The sequence below is a fragment of the Phoenix dactylifera genome, chromosome 5, assembly GCF_051530095.1.
Source record: "Phoenix dactylifera cultivar Ajwa chromosome 5, Ajwa_hap1_PhDact_Kaust_v1.1, whole genome shotgun sequence".
Lineage (NCBI taxonomy): Eukaryota > Viridiplantae > Streptophyta > Magnoliopsida > Arecales > Arecaceae > Phoenix > Phoenix dactylifera.
Window position 1 is genome coordinate 15,516,026 of NC_143194.1, and position 18,044 is coordinate 15,534,069.

Here is an 18,044-nt window from a genome sequence, read left to right on the forward strand (position 1 = left end):
CATCTTTTCTTTTCTTTTTTTTTTAAATATTTGATCTGAAGACCATAACTAAGCTCATGCTAAGAATTGCTGGGAAATAATTTACGCTTCAAATTGGTAGATTTACTTACAGCGCATTTCTAGTTCAAATATTAATATTTGATTTATAATAGTTTTATACTTTCAAACTTTTATTTTGTCCAAAAAGGCATGTACTTGTTTCCTCCTGCTCTCTTTAAAATTTCACTTGTTTATATTTAAACTGAGATTGGCATATAGCAATATTATCTTATTACTGCTCGTGTTCATGCTAGCTGAGTTCTGTTTTCTTCTTTTATTAGGATTTCTCTCAAGGATTTTTTTCCCAAGAATAAGGATTTCTTTCCAGTAGTAGCAAACCCTAGTTTTAGTTTTTTTTTTTTATTTCAATTCGTGAATCCTGTTTAGCTGCTGAACGATTCTATCAGTTTCAGACCTATACCTTTTAAATTGAATCATAAAGAGCTTCTGTCGAATACCAGCATTTTATGAGTTTATGTCAGGACATTGGGTACTGTGTTATAAGCTCTTGATTTTATTGATTAATTCTTCGCAAACAGGTCATCTTCCTTCTTTGATTTACACAAGAAAGAACGAATTAGATCATGAGTCAGAACTCTGCAAATACATGTAGAACAACCTGAAGAGCATGCGATCATAATAGTTATTATTTACCAGAGTTTAAACTCTTTCCATTGTTTTTGGGTGTATATAATTCTAAATGCAAATACATTGAGTGATAGGTGTTATTGGTAACTTGACATTTGGTGTGATTTGTTCATTTAGTCACACGTATGGCATTTGCCAATTAATTGGTTAGGTGGAATGCAAAGCTTTGAAAATAATCTTGATAATTAAAAACCACAAAGAAAATAAACTTGGGGTCTGTTTGGCATCATTTTCTTTTCATGTTTTGTTTCTCTGCAAATTAGTGACATACCTCATGGAGGTTGACGTCAAAGATAGCATTTGCACGAAACTTTTGCTATTGGTTGCTTTCATTTTCACTCTTTTTGAAAGCAATAAATCTTTGCTACCAAATGCTCTAAAAATTTTAAAACAACAAAAGTGTTTCGTTATACATGTTGTTCAATCTAGTTCTTTTTTCTTCTTGGATCTTTAAAAACAAAGATAGAAAACAAAAGAAATACCAAATGGCTGTAATATTTCTATATTTCGGAAACAAGTATCAAAGAGGGGAAATGGCAATTAGTAACACCATGACCACCACTACCGGCAACAACAACAATGAACCATGAGTATTTCATAAATAAGTTATGACTTATGGATAACTTATGAAAAGTTTACAAAATTCATACTTTGTCAAAGATTTTTACACTTATCCTATTTTTCAGGAATAGTTCAAAGAAACATTTGACCAATTTTAAACCTGTCAGTGATTTTTGACTTTTTTAATTTTAGAATATTTTTACTACATTTGCTGGAGGGTTCTGTTTTATTTGAAATATGCAAGGTATAAAGCCTACTCCTTGAAGGTAGTGGCCATGGCATTGGCAATTTAAGAAGACAAATAGCTGTGAAAAATGTTTCAATCCAAGATTATGTTCAATATCAAGTTGTGCACTTGAAATATAATTTGTATGATGTTAAGAAAAGGAAAAACATTGACATGCTTGTTTTGAACTTGTGAGCATGTGGTACTTTACTGGGAAATATTCTTTGTGTTTAGCTATAATTCTTATCTTTCTTTGTTTCTGCAGCTATAACTAATTCTTGAATGGAGAACCCAATCATGGAGAGTCCACAGTCAGCAACATTTTCTTCTACTGATGTTGATCATCACTCAGAGAATATGATCCCGCATCATGCAAATGATGAGTAAGTGCTGGATTTTGCTGAAACTATGCTTTATTGCTGAAACTATGGTACTTTACGGGCCAGTTCAGCATTCCTTGCTTTAAAGTAGCAATGTTGTAAGTGTAATATTCATTGCATCTATAATTTTGAACGTATTGTAAATCACATATTCCATTTCTGTTATCACTTGCATGCAAGTAATTGGATCCAATCAAAGTCTGCTAATATTTTTCATTCAGCCAAACACTTGTTTGATTTTATAAGGAAAAAATTTATATCCTAAGCCAAAACTGCAAATTCTGAAAACAGGAGAAGGTTGAATTGCACCATTCTTAAGAAAAAAATACATATAGATTAAGAAACGCAGGATCTGTAGTTCAAACAGGTTAAAAAACAATCTTACATTGAATCTGTAATAGATCAATAATATAACAGAAAAAGAAGTGTTTAGCCAACAGGACTTGGGTACAATGCTTGACACTCCTCCAAAGGGCTTGGTCTTGGGAGAGCTCTAGCACTAAAACCCTTTGTGGTGGCACATTACACCGTATTGTTCAAAAAGGAAAAAAAGAAATGTTTAAAAACTTCTAGCTTCATGGTAGTCCATTATAACTAGAGTAATTGTTTAGGTCGGTTATAGTTTTGAAAGATGAAATAGATATGCAAATAATAGTATTGCTCAAGCCATGCATCTTGCTGGAATAAGAGAGTCGGTGCGATTTGGTTAGGCAAACTTGAAACCAAGGTTTTAAATCCCGTGGGACGGGTGTGTTTTGGTTTCTCCATAGAATGGGATGCCCCACTATCCCACCCCATCCTAGTAGCAGTCTCGGTCATGCATCCTGGTAGGATATCCTGTATCTCTCGCCCCACTTTCTTTCTTTCTTTCTTACTACTTTTGCTTTCTTTCCTTCCTTTTTTTCCTTCTTTTCTACCTTCCTTTCTTTTTCTTTCTTTTTCTTCTCCCTTTCTTTCCTTCTTTCCTCCTCCTCCTCTTCTTCTTCTTCTTTCCTTTCACTTTTTTCTTTTCTTCAGCTTTCTTTCCTTCCTTTCTTTCCTTTCTTCTTTTCTCCACCCATGGATGGGTTTCTGAGTCCCGATTCTGTCCCGGTCCTATTTTTTCATAGGAATGGGATGGGATGGCTGGGATGCCCCCCGTCCTGCTAGGACTTAAAATCTTACTTGAAAGTAGTTGAAACTAAAACATACTTCACCTAGTTTGACCATAAATCCCAACCTAGGGTAGGCTCTTACCACCTTTATGTGAATTGATAAATACTTTCTCACTTTTCTTGTTGTATTGCTCTTTTTTTTTGTTGTTATATAAAGAGTGCAAGATCTGAACCAAGGAGGTGTTTGGGTACTTATTGTAAAAAGAAAGGTGAACATACAGAGGGGAGTAGGGGACCAACAAATTCTATTGATGTTAGTCACATGATTGATGAATAGTTGTACATGAAATAGTTTGTTGAAGCTTTTTGAGGAGCCACTTAGAACCCATTGATCCTTGTAGTGTGCTACTATCGCTACTAGTAACTGTTATTGTAATCAACTCCATTAATTTAAATATATCCTTTATGTTTTGGGAATCCTTGGTTTGTTGTAAGCTGCTGAAGTAGAAAAAAAGTTGGTTCACCAAAGTGACTTATATAAAAGACGCTTCTGATGAAAGATGTTTGATTTGTTTGGAAGTCATGACTGCTGAAGTCATTTTGTAAACTTCTTTGGTTCACATCAATTTGAGTGTGGCAAAAAACGAGTTGCTGCCTATTCTAGTGTTCAATTGGTTTGGAACTAGTTGAATCCAGTCACCTCATAGGCGATGGGTGACGTTGGCTCCTTGTAGACTTTGGGATGAGAATTTCACCCTTATTTTCCTCCTCTCATTCTTTCAACAATGACTATTCCTCTATCTTATTTCACTCCCATCACTGCAAAAGTTCTTAATATTATATATATATATATATATATATATATATATATATATTAATTTGTATTCGACATTTGGATATACGTTGTAAAGGGAAGAAACAAACTATCTGAATAAAGATGGACTTTGCACTTGCTTTTCACTATTTATTTTAGAAAAAGAACACAAGGAGGACATTCTGCCTTATGTCTATGGACCTGGTGATCCAAAGATGGGGCCTCCAAGAAGGACGGGGTTCCTCCAAGATCTACAATTGCACATGACTCTCGTCCTCACCCAAACCATGTGCAATAATAGTGAAAAAATGGATACTAATCCTTGTGGACCTACTTATGTTATAGGTTCCATCCGGTTGCCATCTCCTCCATTACACCATCAATAACATAATATCTTGAACTTCTGTTATTTCAAACCTTAAACAAACATGACTAAAAATACATTGATGGCAATATATAACTCATTTCATGATATTGGACATTACAACCTCATTGGCATAAATCTAAAATAAAATAAGGCATGTCAGGAAGCATAGAGCTATGGACATACATGTGCTACATGGCTTAGTCTAAAAGGGCTCATGATATGATCTAGCTAGAGATGCACCGACAGGTGAACCTTCGAGCCACATCATCAAAATCCATTGGCCATAATTGTTTATTTGGCCTTGAGCACCAAGAAATGCTTGTCCCATCCCTCAAATCTACCTTAGAACCGCATACTTGTACTTTTCAATTGCATTCGGCTTGGAGACGTTGGTTCCTTGAATCTTGTAATTTGGCTTTGAAGAGAGAGACATGGTAAGGGGAGATTGTAGGGATTTTTGAGATTTTTGGTTTGCGGCTGCACCAGCAAAACCGTAAAATGGGACGGGCAAGATTGCTAACCTAGACTTAGGCTTGGAGGAGGTCTTCACAAATCACCTAGGGGAGCATGAATGGTGGACGATTTCTTGGAGAGGGAGAAGATAGGGATGGGGGAGGGCTTTTGAAGCTATAGGCCTAGATCCTTGGATGAGATCATCACAGATCATAATCCGGTTGAAGCTCGTGATGACCTCCACCTCGGGGTTCATTTTGAAGACCGGGTTTTCATTACTAATTGGGCTGCTCCTTGACATTGTCTTCTTCGACCTCGAGAGACCATCTTCCCTTTACAAGAGTGAGAGAGCGAGCGAGACACTAGAGAGAGAAAGTGAGAAATGAGACACTCGATATAGAGGGGGAGAGAGAAGGGACACTGGAGAGAGAGGGAGCAAGCGCATGGAAGTGAAGAGAATAGTGGCGAGGATCTCGTTTTGGCCTTAATGCACTAGTTTAAGGGGGCCCAATCCCATGAGAGCACATGGATCGCAACATGAACCATCGAATTGAGAAATAAATGGATGGCTTGAGTCCGTGCTTAACTATTGAATTGTTTTATATACTATAGGCACCAATTTAATTTTATTACTACATCAAATCAGATTTCATAGTTTGTTTGAGTGGTTAAGAGAAAAATCAAAAGGCCCAAGTGCATGGGTTTAAATCCCATGACCAACATCAATTTTTTTCTTCTTAAAAATATATATTACATGTATTTTTAAAATATATTACATATATTTTTGTTATTATGTATTATTTTTGTATGGATGCTTCCTAGGTGCTTCCATTTACTAACTTTTTTAACCTTGCTGCTTCTATGTACCCGCACAACCTGCACTTGCTTCAAGCTACTAAGATCTAGCCTAGTAAGTGCAATAGTTGCTCGAGGGGCCATTCGAGTTGCTAACATAAACAGGCTAGGGAACTAAGTAGTGTCAATTATAAGATGCAACATGAAAACCCCCACAACAGGTATGGATACATAGGGTAACTGATAATCGACATAAAAAATGATGGGACACCTCTAAACATTGTATGGGCTATAATAGACCACAAACTTGGACAACAATGTAACATGAACCAAAAGTGAGCCTTTATGGCGACATCATTTTGAGGGAAGGGATAGATAGATGGATGTTCACCCAACTTGATTGAAATGAATCAGAGTATGTTCACCCAATAATGTAACCAGCCATAAAATCAAGGCTGACGCTTGATCAGAACAGAACCAAGGAGATCGTGTTGCGTAACGAGGCTACAAGAAAAAAATTCAACTAGAAGTTGTTGGTAGCTTGTGAACCTGGCAGTTCAGCTAGGTGAGAGGTAGATCTTCCCATGGCTTCGGACTTGAAGTGAATCCGATGAATGTTCTTTTCTTTCGAGAAGACTGCTTTTCATGGAGGGAGATAAGCGGACACTTGCTTGCCAGTATGTTCAGTCTGTGGTTTGGTAATGACTAGGTCTACACCCTATGTCGTGCATCATTCTGCTTGTCGGATTCGGCCGGTAAGAATTTTGCGTGGTCGTTCGTGTCTCTTGGCTAAACTTGAACCCATTCTGAATGATCCATCCCTGTAAAACATACATCCATATTTCAAGTATGAAATAAGAAATGTTTCTGCCAATCACATTTGGAATATAGAAACAATCTAAATTAATCCCAGCAATCTAGATTACTTTTTTAGAGCAGACCAACAATCTAGATTAGTCCCAAATATACAACCAATTGGTAGCATGATGCACAAGCCTGCAAAATGCAGGAAAAAGGAAGAAACAGCAAAATATATAATACAATATAGGAATTAATAGAAAACATGAATTCATCAAGCCACTTCACATGGTTGGATGAAGCTTGTTGGTGATGGTTGTGGTCAAATGTTTGTGGACTTGTGGAAGAGTACTTGATCAAATTTACTCAAGGCACCACAAATTTTGTAGTTTATGTCTGAAATCTCTTGTTAACAAGGGCCTTATAGTGCTTGTAGTATAAGTAGTAGTCTTATTAGCATAATTTTATCAGAATCCCTCTCCTTAAAAGAATTGTATCAGAATACAGATCTTGAAAAAGGTTCTAATGCAGCCCATAAGTGCTTACGAAGTTCATAATAAACCATGACCAATGAAGGTTAAGCCCTAATGCTACAGGAGGATTGAATGCATCCTGATTCAGATATAAGTTGCAAGTCCTTAGCAATCAAATCTTCCATGTAACATGCCCTGAGATGCATTCAAAGAAGAGAATTATATATATAAAAGAAAACTGACTATAGAAGCAGCATTGAAGAACATAAATATCACTTCGTTATTTTTCATACTAAGCTTCATGATAAGTGTTGCGTAGAATCCAAAAGTTTCGATGCTGGCAGATAAGCAATAAGCAATTCTCCTACCTTATATGTAGCATCTCCAGTAGATTAACAAAAATCATTGACCAGTCTACCTGTTTGACTGGATGTGGAATAAGAGGTAGGAAACTAAATCTAATTCATGAAAGATCCTAAGTCCAACTCTTTTTCTTTTTAATAGTATTTTTAACAAACAAGAGCATCATAGATCAAAACAATCCATATTAGATATCAAAGACCATGCAACTAAAAACTATGGTGAAATATGTCACGCCCTGAACCCATCACCCAGGCTAGGCTATGTCATGTGATCGACCCGAGTGATGGGTTCGATCCAGGTGATGGGCTTAGGGCGCGACAAAATTAAAATAATCTAAATATATTCCTAAGAAAAATACCACTAGCCCAATGTGATAGATGTTAGAAGTATATCCTAGAAGCTAATTTGGCAGACACATTATAATTTTTCTGGAACATAAAATTTGTACTTGATCTTTTTATTGATTAATAAAATTCGGCATTTTGTTTATTCATGTTATTATGTGTCCATGAATCGTCTTAAGAATTAATAAGATGATAACACATATTCTCAAGAGTTGAGAATTTAAGACATGTGCCATTAGGTAGTTAATTCCTGAAATGCTCCTGATTGATGGATCATTATGAAGGACGATGATCGATCCGATGAGATTAGTGCACAGATCGTTTTTCTTGATGGACGAGTCTTAAGTCCACAGTGTAGGGACACTGGAGTGATTGTGCAAGTGCTTGTTAGAGAACAAGGGTACTGAGCGTAACCAAAGCAAGAATTCACTTGGATGTCTATCAACTCGTCAGTGACTTACTTAATACTGCAGTTGTATGACTAGTACTTAGATTTGCGATGCCTCAACTAATCACAATAAGGTTGCTGTAGTTTGACGAGCACATAAACATGGGCCCTAAGGATCCTTGTGGTGTAGATTGGCTACATTAGGTTTACTGTCAGATTAAGGTTGCATCTAGATGGGATCTATCGATCTTGATAGAATAGGAGTGATCTTATGTGATTTATGAGACTAAGTTCGAAAGACCTTAGCCAGGGCAGTTTTGAAAAAAGAGTTTTCCAATCTCGAACTTGAGTCAAATAAATTTAACATATGACAGACGATGGAGTTTGAGGAGTTATCCATAACCTCCGTCTTGTCGGAATCCACGATAGAGGTACTGTATCGTACGCTAATTGCATCTAGAGGTTCATCCATTCCGTTCTGCTGGGTTGCCACTATATGTTGTTCGGTGTCACTAGTGGATTGTGGGACTCAAAAGGCATTCACTTGATGATCAGTGAACCTTGAAGAGAAGAGTTGAAAGTGTTTCAACCTATTGAAAGGAGTTTCAATGATATTATGATCTCTATCTCACTACCAGATAAAATAGAACCTATGGGGTCACATACATTAGAGATTTTGATCATTCAGATGGTTGGATTGTGATTTAGAATCACAATAGATCTTGATTGTCAATTTGATTGATAAGTGGTTTAACCCACTAAAAGTTAGTGAGTTAAAGAAGAAGAATTTGCAATTGGATTGCAATTTTGATTGATTCAATTGGGCTTAATCAATTAGAACTTCTTATTAGATAAGGAACTTAATTCATGAAGTCCAATTTGGATCCTAATTGAATTAGGATTCACATCATGAATCAATTTGGAGGACACATTGGGTCCTAATTGGATTAGGATTAAATCAAACAAGATGGATCACATGTTTTCTAATTAGATTAGGAAATCATAGCATGGAAGGAAGGGTTCCTTCATGCATGTGAAAGGAGAAATAAGGGAGGGGCGTGCGCCTTTCGTCTTTCATCCGCACCAAAGAAAGGAGGGGTGTCCGCCCCTCCTTTCCTTGTTTGACTCCACAAGCCACAAGAGAGGGGCATCCGCCCCTCCTTTTTCTCCTCTTTCCCCTAGATTGCCACACGGCGCAAGGAGAGCCCTTGATTTTCTCCAATTCCTTTTAAGTAAGAGGCGTGGAAGAATTAAGTAAGAGGCGTGGAAGAATTAAGTAAGAGGTGTACAAGAATTAAGTAAGGTGTGTGGTAGAATTTGGAGGGATGAATCAAGGAGTGATTTTTCATTGAAATTATTCCTTGTTTAGATAGGCATGAGATGCCTATAAAAGGAGGGATGGTGTTAGGGCTTAGAAGCATTGGATGTGCCTTGATTCAGCCGCCCACCCCCTTCCTCCTATCCTTCCTGGCATGAGCAAGAAAAAGGGAAGAGAAGCAGCGCCATCTTCTTCCTCTTCGTCCTTCTTTTTCCTTCCTCTCAAAGCAATCAAGGAGTTGATTGAAAGAGAGAGAAAATTAGCTATCAAAAGAGGATCTCTGTAAGGGAGCTAGCACCCCGGTGAGATCAAGGTTCTTGGAGCGATCTACCTCGTGTGGATACCTATAGAGGTCGGACGCTTGTGCGGCTTCAAGCGAACCAAATCATCGATCATCTGATAGCGGTGAAGATCTACCCGCTCAAAGGTAAAGATATGATCTTTATAATTCTGAATAGTAGATCTGAAAATTAATCAAGTTAGTAATTTTAATCTTTCCTTAGATTTCATAATTTTTTGAGTTAGAGAACTCAGAATTTTTTAAAATCTACGTTCCCTAGAACTTTCATGAGATGAACGACCCCGCACGTGTCTTTTCACTGCGATCGTCGCATCGCGTGCGGGGGTAACCTGACAATAGAGACTAAAACCGGATTCCCAACCAATCGCCAAAGCAAAATAACCAAATCAATTAAAAAATTTGATGTCGCAAAGTAGAGTCCTCATCCAAGCCATTTATCTGTGAAGAAAACACAAAAAAAGACTGTCACCATGTTGTAAAAAATCATGATAATGTTAACCACACAAGACAATCTACTATTCATGGGATTAAGCAAAGAAAACATTAAAAAAAATATCAGTACTTTTTTATGGAATTTAGACATGAAGGGTTGAATAATGTGGGTGCATTGAATATGATGGGAGGAAAAGCTAGTGTCTTGAAAAGATGGCTCAGCAGGACAGCTCACAAAAGTTGATAAAGAAACAATTGAAGTGACACAAAACGCACATTTTAATTTAATTTTTTCCCTCTGATGGCTAAGAAGTTGATTTTGTGGGTGAGGAGGCAGGGAGGCTTGTACTTGGACATAGCTGAGAATAGAAATCTAAGCATTTTGAGGAAAAAATCAGAAAAAACATAAAATTTTATAAGTGAAACCTGGGGCAATATAAAAACTCTAGCTAGAAATTGAGAGAAGGTGAGCATTGGTGCGGCATCGAGGTTGCTTCATTGTGATCTGGAGGTCACGGGTTCGAAATATGGAAATAAACTCTCCACATGTGGGGGTAAGGCTGCGTATATCTGACCCTCACTAAACCTGCAATGCTGGGAACCTCGTGCACTGGGTTGCCTTTCTGGCTAGAAATTAAGACCACAAACAAGCAAGTTAGAAATCCCTAAGCTATAATTCAAAGAGAAGAAAGAAAACTAACAGATGAAGCAATTTCTTACCAAAAGCCCTAAAATGACATTGTTGAGATCAAAAGCTGGAACAAAGGAAGCAACTTTAGGGGAAAATCTAGTCAAGAGCATATTGTACTTTAGGGTGCAATGAGGACCAAATGGTAGTAAAGAAGCAAGAGCAGCAATTAATCCTCAAGACTATGCTGAAGGACAAAGCTATGCAGGAATTGATGCATTATTTGAGCATGGAGGATTAGGGTGGCAAGGCTTAGGGAAGGGGGAGAGGTTTCTTTTGGGGGTGAGCTTGTCAAGAGGCCGAGGGAGGAGGGAATGAGCTTGTTGGGAGGGCGGAGGTATTAGGGAAGTGTGAAGGGGTTTGAAAAATCAAACTGAACAATACAAGTCCCTGGTCACTTTTTTGTAGTGACTGTGGTGCCTCTCAAGCTGTAATCGCTTCACCATATTTATGGAGAACCCATTTCTAGTGGGAACCCACTTCCAACCACTCACAAGTCACCGAATGGCCTGAAGTACCAACTTCTTGGAGTAACCAGAGACCATTCTGGTTGACAACTTGTAAGTAAATTTGGAAGCAATGCTAGTAAGAGCAAAAAAGCTATTGCTGACATATATTCAATAAAATTTCTAGAAAAAATGAGTGTGCTAGATAATTTCTTGATGATTACATCTATTGCTGTTGAAAATTGTTTGAAATGAATCATGCATGATTAATTGATAACATTTTCCTGATTAATCTAATTGAGATAATTACACCCTTATGCTTTTTTATTGTCCCATCAATTTGCCATACATGAGAGCATATAGCTAGGCGTTTTTCCATATTTATTTGCTAAAGCAATAGCCCATGACTTGTCACCTTGTTCATGGTTGGGGTGGCTGTAAATTCATTCTCAGGGTAGTTTGAGAATATTAGATGTAGGTTGGGATAGTGCAGTGCTGAGTCCGGGATAAGACTAAGATGAGACTTCTGAGCTCAATGTTTGGATTGAGCCTCAACCTTTTTTTCACAAAGCCTCAACCAGCCTACCCTAACAAGTGATTGGGTTTTTCTTGTTTGGATTGAGCCTAATCCAAGCTACACCTCTACCGGCCTATATGGCCCAATGTGCACTTAATGTAGGGCTCATGCAAATAGGGAAAATAAAAGAAAATAAAAACAATGTCTTTTCTCCTTGACCATTTGTCATTTACAATGCAATGGTATAGCTTCAGTGCATAAAAAGTGGTTTTTCCTTGCATAAAGAGGGCTATGGGAGAATATGGACAATTTCTCCAAAAGAAATGATAGGAGAGAGGAATAAGTGATGGATGGAGGAATGCTTAACCAAACTTTTATTGTTTGAGATTAGCCCCGGTGAGGGGGGGAGTGCTTGCCCATTAGCTTTTTGGGAAAATAAAGCAGACCAACTTTCAAATGTCTCATTGAGGAGCCAAACTGAAACACTTATTTCTCACCTGCATGAAAAGTCTTTATTTTTATCAAAATGATTTTTGCAAACAGTGGTTGGAATAGACTCTTCAGACATTCTTGACTTCATTTCTGTCATGGAGACTTTCATCTGGATTGTTGATTATCAATGAATAATGACTACAACTGGGTTTAAAGATATGGGATGTGGAAAAGAGCATACACGTTCTTTTTGCTTGGAGCCACTTATTTGGTGAATAGACTCTTCAGACATTCTTGACTTCATTTCAGTCATGGAGACTCTTCAGACATTCTTGACTTCATTTCAGTCACGGAGATTTTCATCCGGATTGTCGCTCATCATGAATAGTGCCTACGACCAGGTTAAATGATTTGGGATGTGGAAAGGAGCATACATGTTCTTTTTGTTTGGAGCCACTTATTTGGTGACTACTGTCTATAAGTCTCATGGATGGGGGACTTAATGCTGTAGAGTGCATTCTCATTTACTGGGTTAAAACGATAAATGTGTGAACCTAGGGTTGTAAACATAGGTTGATTACCTAGCTGGAAAGAAGAGGAGTGAGGACAGTTTATTAGTGGTGGTTCATGGTTTGACACAAACGATGCTTCTTTTGGCATTGTTAGGTGATATATTGCTTCATTGTTTCTTCTTGAGGCTTCCTGTATTCGTTCTTCATTCTTCTTTGAGGTTTTTGGTATGTGTTTCGGGGGCAATTTCTCTTATGAAGAATATCAAGTACAACATAGCAGGTTACCCTTTCAGTAAAACCTTGAGATACATCAAAACTCAAAAATGTCAAAGTCACTTGGCAATGGGCCAGTCTAATCTAGCATTGATCCACTAGCCCTTCTGCTGTTCACCAGCCAGTCTGCTGTCATATTAGCCTCTTGATTTATATATGGGGTGTGACAGTATCCTGGTTAGCACCTAACATCCTTCTGCAGTCTTCAAGGATCGTCCTCACCATTCAAGGAATGCACTTGCCCCTTCAAAAAAGAGCAAAAGCAGCGAGGAAAGAACAAAAACAGTGAGGGAATCACTTTCGAATTTTGATGGTGTTACCTTTCTACTGATTGTTCTGGACCACCTTGATAGCCTCCCGTAGTATCGAAGGGGCATTATTGATGTTAAGATTTTAACCCTTATGAATTCGTTGATCTTCCAATTGTGTTAAAGTAGTTAGATCTTCTCCTCTTATAGGAGGACAAAGTGATTAATGAAGAGAATGAACTAAAAGATCTTGTGAATCAAGAAAATTAATTTGAACACAGCAAATTGTGGTATCTACTTTTTATTTTTTATATATTAGACATTTCTTAATAATAGCATATTCAACATTTGATCAACACAATCTTTCTAATGATGCGCTTTGGATCCTATTTATGGTAGGATTTTGAGCTTAAAAATTTAATTAGTATTGGCCATTGCTAAAGATATTGCAAGAAACGACAGATCATCTCGAAAAATCGAGTGTTTGGCAATGTCCTTGAAGAGTCAGCACCTTGACAGCATCAGAATACACTTCATTGCAAATTATTACATTTATAATTTTTGAATATTCCAAGTACTCGATTATATTAGCTTTATTTGCATTCTACTGACATGTCATGCCTTTTTTGTATTCTCCATCAATGTAAATTTCATGACTAGTAGACTAGGTTCTAGAAGTTGGCATCATCTTATATCCTAAGCATTTGTATTATTAGGTAGTTTTATTTTATTAAAGTCTAGCTGCAATAGTTATTTAGATTTGGAGTGCTCGGACACTTTGTGACACCTAGACATGCACCACCCATGCCAAGTGTTCAGGTAGCACGAAGGGACTTGGCTAGGGTACAAATTGTTGAATTCCTTTTTTTTATTTGATAATTGAAATGGATGGTAAACCTAGTTAAATGTGGACAGAGGTGTTTGTGCTATTTCCTTTATCCTTTTTTTCTTCCTTTCTTTGTTCATTTCTTTTTGGAGGAAATAGGGATTGTGTTTGCTTGAGTTGTGAGGTAATCCACTTGTTATGTGCATTTTTCTAGGAGGCTATTCTGTTTATCCATATTGTGGGGTTTCTAATGCTCTAGGGAATAATCTTGCTAATACAGGTAGTATGAACAAATATTTGTTTGTGAACCACCATGCATGTATTTTGGCCTCTACAACCCTTTTTTATCTTTATTTTATTTATTCTTGGGAAAATGGTCACTTGGATATGATCCCTTTTAGTTGCTTTTTCTTGCTGTTCTTTTCTTCTATTCATTGTTTTAAAATACACAATATATTAATTTACAGGGAGGCCGAGCCAAAATGTGATGTCAGTGTTGAAGAAATCAGAAGTATAATGCAGGTCATTGCTGCAACTGGAAAATTCTGGTATGCAAGTTTTTGCATGTCCAATGAAAGTTTTACATTTCTGCATGTGTAAGAAAGGCTTTGTCTAAATTTTTCTATTATGTACATTGTTTAACAACTTTATCATCCTCCAATGCGACTGTCTGTTTTTGGTCATTCTAAAAATATGTGAGAGGATGTGCACATACAATTAGTTGCCATTTTATTATTTTCTAATGGTGTACCAGCTTGTTTCATTATTTCAATTTTCGTATAACCTTGGTTAACCTATTTTGTATGTCATTGAATCTTATAATGCTGTTGGACATATAAGCTTAATAACCACTCAAAAATCATGCTGAAATCATCAAATTTCTACGTATTTGATATTGTTGTTGCAAAATGTTGTATACTCATCTCCCTGTTATTTCATTCTAGGGTTTGTGCGTACGTGCTTCAGACTCTAAGGGACTGTTAGGATTAATCCAGTGTGATCAGTGAGAAGATAGTGTGGAGAAGGAAATAACAGGGTAGAGAGGGAGGGGGAAAGTATGTGCCAGGGTGCCTGAACCACAGCCTCTCTGCGCTCTTCCTCCCCTTCTCACACTCTCTCCCTTCCTCTGGCCTATTGTGCCGGATCTTGCAAGATCCAGCAGGATTTCTCCCAAACAGGCCCTAACTGAAAATATAAGATTTCCATTGCTAGACTGGTTTGCGGCTACCTACACTGGCTTTGATGGTTAGGTTATATCTATCTTTTATGCCATCTAAATTCTTCCCTTCACCATGTGTTGTGCTCCATGATCTCCTTTTGCAATTGTTCTCTTAGTAGGCAAATAATATGTACCGTTCTGAAAATCTCTTTTTTTTTTCTTTCCAACTTTGATATCCATATAGTTGTTTGTTGGGATTGCCATGTATTGCTTTGTCCATTTGACGATCTGCTAAAACATAAGTACTTTTTAAGTCATGGGAAAATAATTTTAGTAGTCTCTACCAGATAATTTATATAATGCAGCACATATAAGTAGTTATTACATTCAATTAAGTCTTTGTTTTGTGCTCATTTAATGTAAAAGATGAAGTCAAGCATAGACTCATATTTTGGCATTGCTTATGCTTTTCAAATTACAATCCAGGCATGATTGGGACATGCTGAAAAGCTTGCTATCATTTCAGCTAAAGCAGGTATGGGGAGGTATGCTTAGATGTTTCACTTCTGTTGATACAATATGCTAAGATAATTTTAGATTTTAATTTGCTACTTAGTTATTCCTTCTAAATAGAGGATCTATATCCATTTAGATGTTTCTAATCCTTGCCTTAAAAATAAATTGTATGAAGGTTTTGGCAGAATACCCTGAAGCCCAAATGGTCCGTGGTGTTGAGTCACAACAGAGTTCTTTATCAGGCGAAACATATCCAGAGTTAGTAAAACGGCTGGATGAAGGTAATTTGGAGAAAATGCATCCTTAATCCATTGATCTGTCAAGTATGACTTTTTTTTTTGGTTTCTAAATGGGTAAAACAGTTGCTAGTGGAAGGAATAAGCAACAGATGACATATTGAGTCTTCTGTATCATTGCAGTGTGAGAAAATTGGACTGCCATTCTTGTCATTCTGTTCTTTAAGTCCATTGGGCATAGCGGTTGGGCATTCTACTAAGAAAGCACCTTGCAATGTTAGACATTTTGTAATATCTGCATATATCAAATGATTATTTGATGTTAGTTTCTGCGGTTGAGTTTTTGCATGTTTGTTTTTTAGCTATATTTTCAATATTTCAAGCTTTGATCAAATGTTCATATAAAATTGAAGGCTAGAAGCTTTCCAACTTTTTTACTTGTTAAGATAAGCTTTTGAACTTTAAATTTATCCAGTATATCAATCAACCAGCTCATGAGTCATCCTTTTTGGTCTTCTATATTGACTGGTCAGGCCTGGATACTAGTGTTTATAAATAAAAGCAAACTACAAACATTTCGTTCAATTATTTAGCTTAGTTATAGATGAGTTATATAACCACACTTCTATTCAAACTTGGCCTTATAGAGCCTGGTTAGAATCAATATTCGCCGTCTCGGTATCGGACCCCGTACCGATGTCATACTAGCACAGTATTGGTATGGTAGGGTATGGAATTTTTTTGGCGTATCGAGTACCAGTACCGAACTGGTACGATACGGTACGTTCCGTACCGCCCGATATGGGGCCAGTATGGCGTACTATGGTTATAATTCTCATCCAAAACAAAGTGTTCTATGCAATATTCGCTCTCTCGGTACCGGATCTCATACTAGTACCATACTAGCATGATATCGGTACAGTATGGTACGAACTGGTATCGTACTCGTAGGTATGGTACACCCCGTACCATCTGGTTCGGGCCAGTACGGTGAACCATGGTTCCATGTACAATTTTTGCTCTTTCAGCTTTCCAAACCGAAACAGAATTCTGAAATGGTTACCTTCCAGATACCTGTTTTGCCTATTTGATGAGACCAAGCTAGATTCTTTTGAAGCATAGGGTTCTGGGCATTCGTCTGAAGACCACAACGTTGGCTCCAGTTTATAGTTGGTATAGATACTCTGGCTGTTGATCATACACTTTTAAGCTACTTAGTTCTGTTTTATCTTTTCCCTTAATTCAATGAATTCTTTCATGCACTTTTAAGTATTGATATAGTTCTTCATGAAACATTTGTCTACTAATTTAGAGCAAGGTTAACAGTCATGATGTAGAAAACTTATGCAACTATACTCAGTAGTATTGTATCTTTCATTAAAATAGTTATAATGCATATGCATCTCAGTGTGCTAGACAAAAACTATTGGAAATGTTATGTAAAAAAATTCATAGATAAAGCAATATAAAAGTTACTCAATTATAACTACAAACATAATATATTGGAGATCACATGATTGATCATAGTCCAAGAAATTATTAGTTAACTCCAAGCTGCTAAAGCTACTTTTGTTCCTTAGCCTTTTGTATAGAAACTCTTTCCTTTTGTTTTTCTTTGGACTTTCGATATACTTACAGTTACAACAACTTATGTTCATAATTGAAAAAGCATCTTTTAGGTATATACCAAATAATTTCTTTTATTAACTTGACAAAGGAAAGATTGAATTGATAAAGGGAGGAAAATATGCTCTTTGCTAGTTTTTCTCGTCTTTCTCTTGTAAGCCTCAATCAGGCTATGTGCTGACCAAGACAAGCATGACCCAAATTCGACATGGTTTTCTTTTAGGCTATAATTTTTATGCATACATAATTCATAGGCTATTGGCTAGCATGGCTAGATTGAGTTCGTTTGATGAAAAACATTTTAGATCCATTTGGGAATGGTCATATCAAGGATTATCTGGATCCATCCCAATGTATTGAACTCTTGGTTGAGAAGCCTAAGTTGCAGTTAAATATGTATGGAGAGTACTAAAAGGTGTTGGCACATACTTCTACCACCTATGTTATCAAGAAAATATTGTTCAATCTAAGTTGAACTTCAAGTTACAAATCATATTGTGCTACCTAACCTACAAAGCCAAGGTCTGTCGTACCGTATTTTATCAACTGTACCATATCATACCAGTAAGGTACCAATATTGTTACTAGGTTTTGGTTTGGTATATGAGCTGAACCACTCCTTTCCAGTCCAATCCAAATGAAACCATCCAGTATTGCCTAGTTTCTAGCGGTACTGTGATTAGGCATGAGAAAAATGCGTTGAGAGCCTGCCTTGGTACGGGATGCTATGATACTGTACCTATCGTACCATGCCAAACCTGTAGCATGCCA

At 37.0% G+C, this 18,044-nt stretch overlaps 1 protein-coding gene across 2 annotated transcripts in view; it reads left to right on the top strand.

Moving 5' to 3' along the window:
• Window positions 1-18,044, top strand: part of LOC120105033 (uncharacterized) — a 40,742-nt gene that overhangs the window by 645 nt on the left and 22,053 nt on the right. For both annotated transcript variants that reach the window (XR_015986997.1, XM_088721683.1), the window contains exons 2-5: window positions 1,740-1,857; window positions 14,204-14,284; window positions 15,382-15,430; window positions 15,587-15,692. Coding sequence is in view for 1 of the 2 variants with exons in the window: in XM_088721683.1 (XP_088577809.1) it covers window positions 1,757-1,857; window positions 14,204-14,284; window positions 15,382-15,430; window positions 15,587-15,692 (337 nt within the window). In the remaining variant the exon portion in view is untranslated. The remainder of the gene's footprint in view (window positions 1-1,739; window positions 1,858-14,203; window positions 14,285-15,381; window positions 15,431-15,586; window positions 15,693-18,044) is intronic.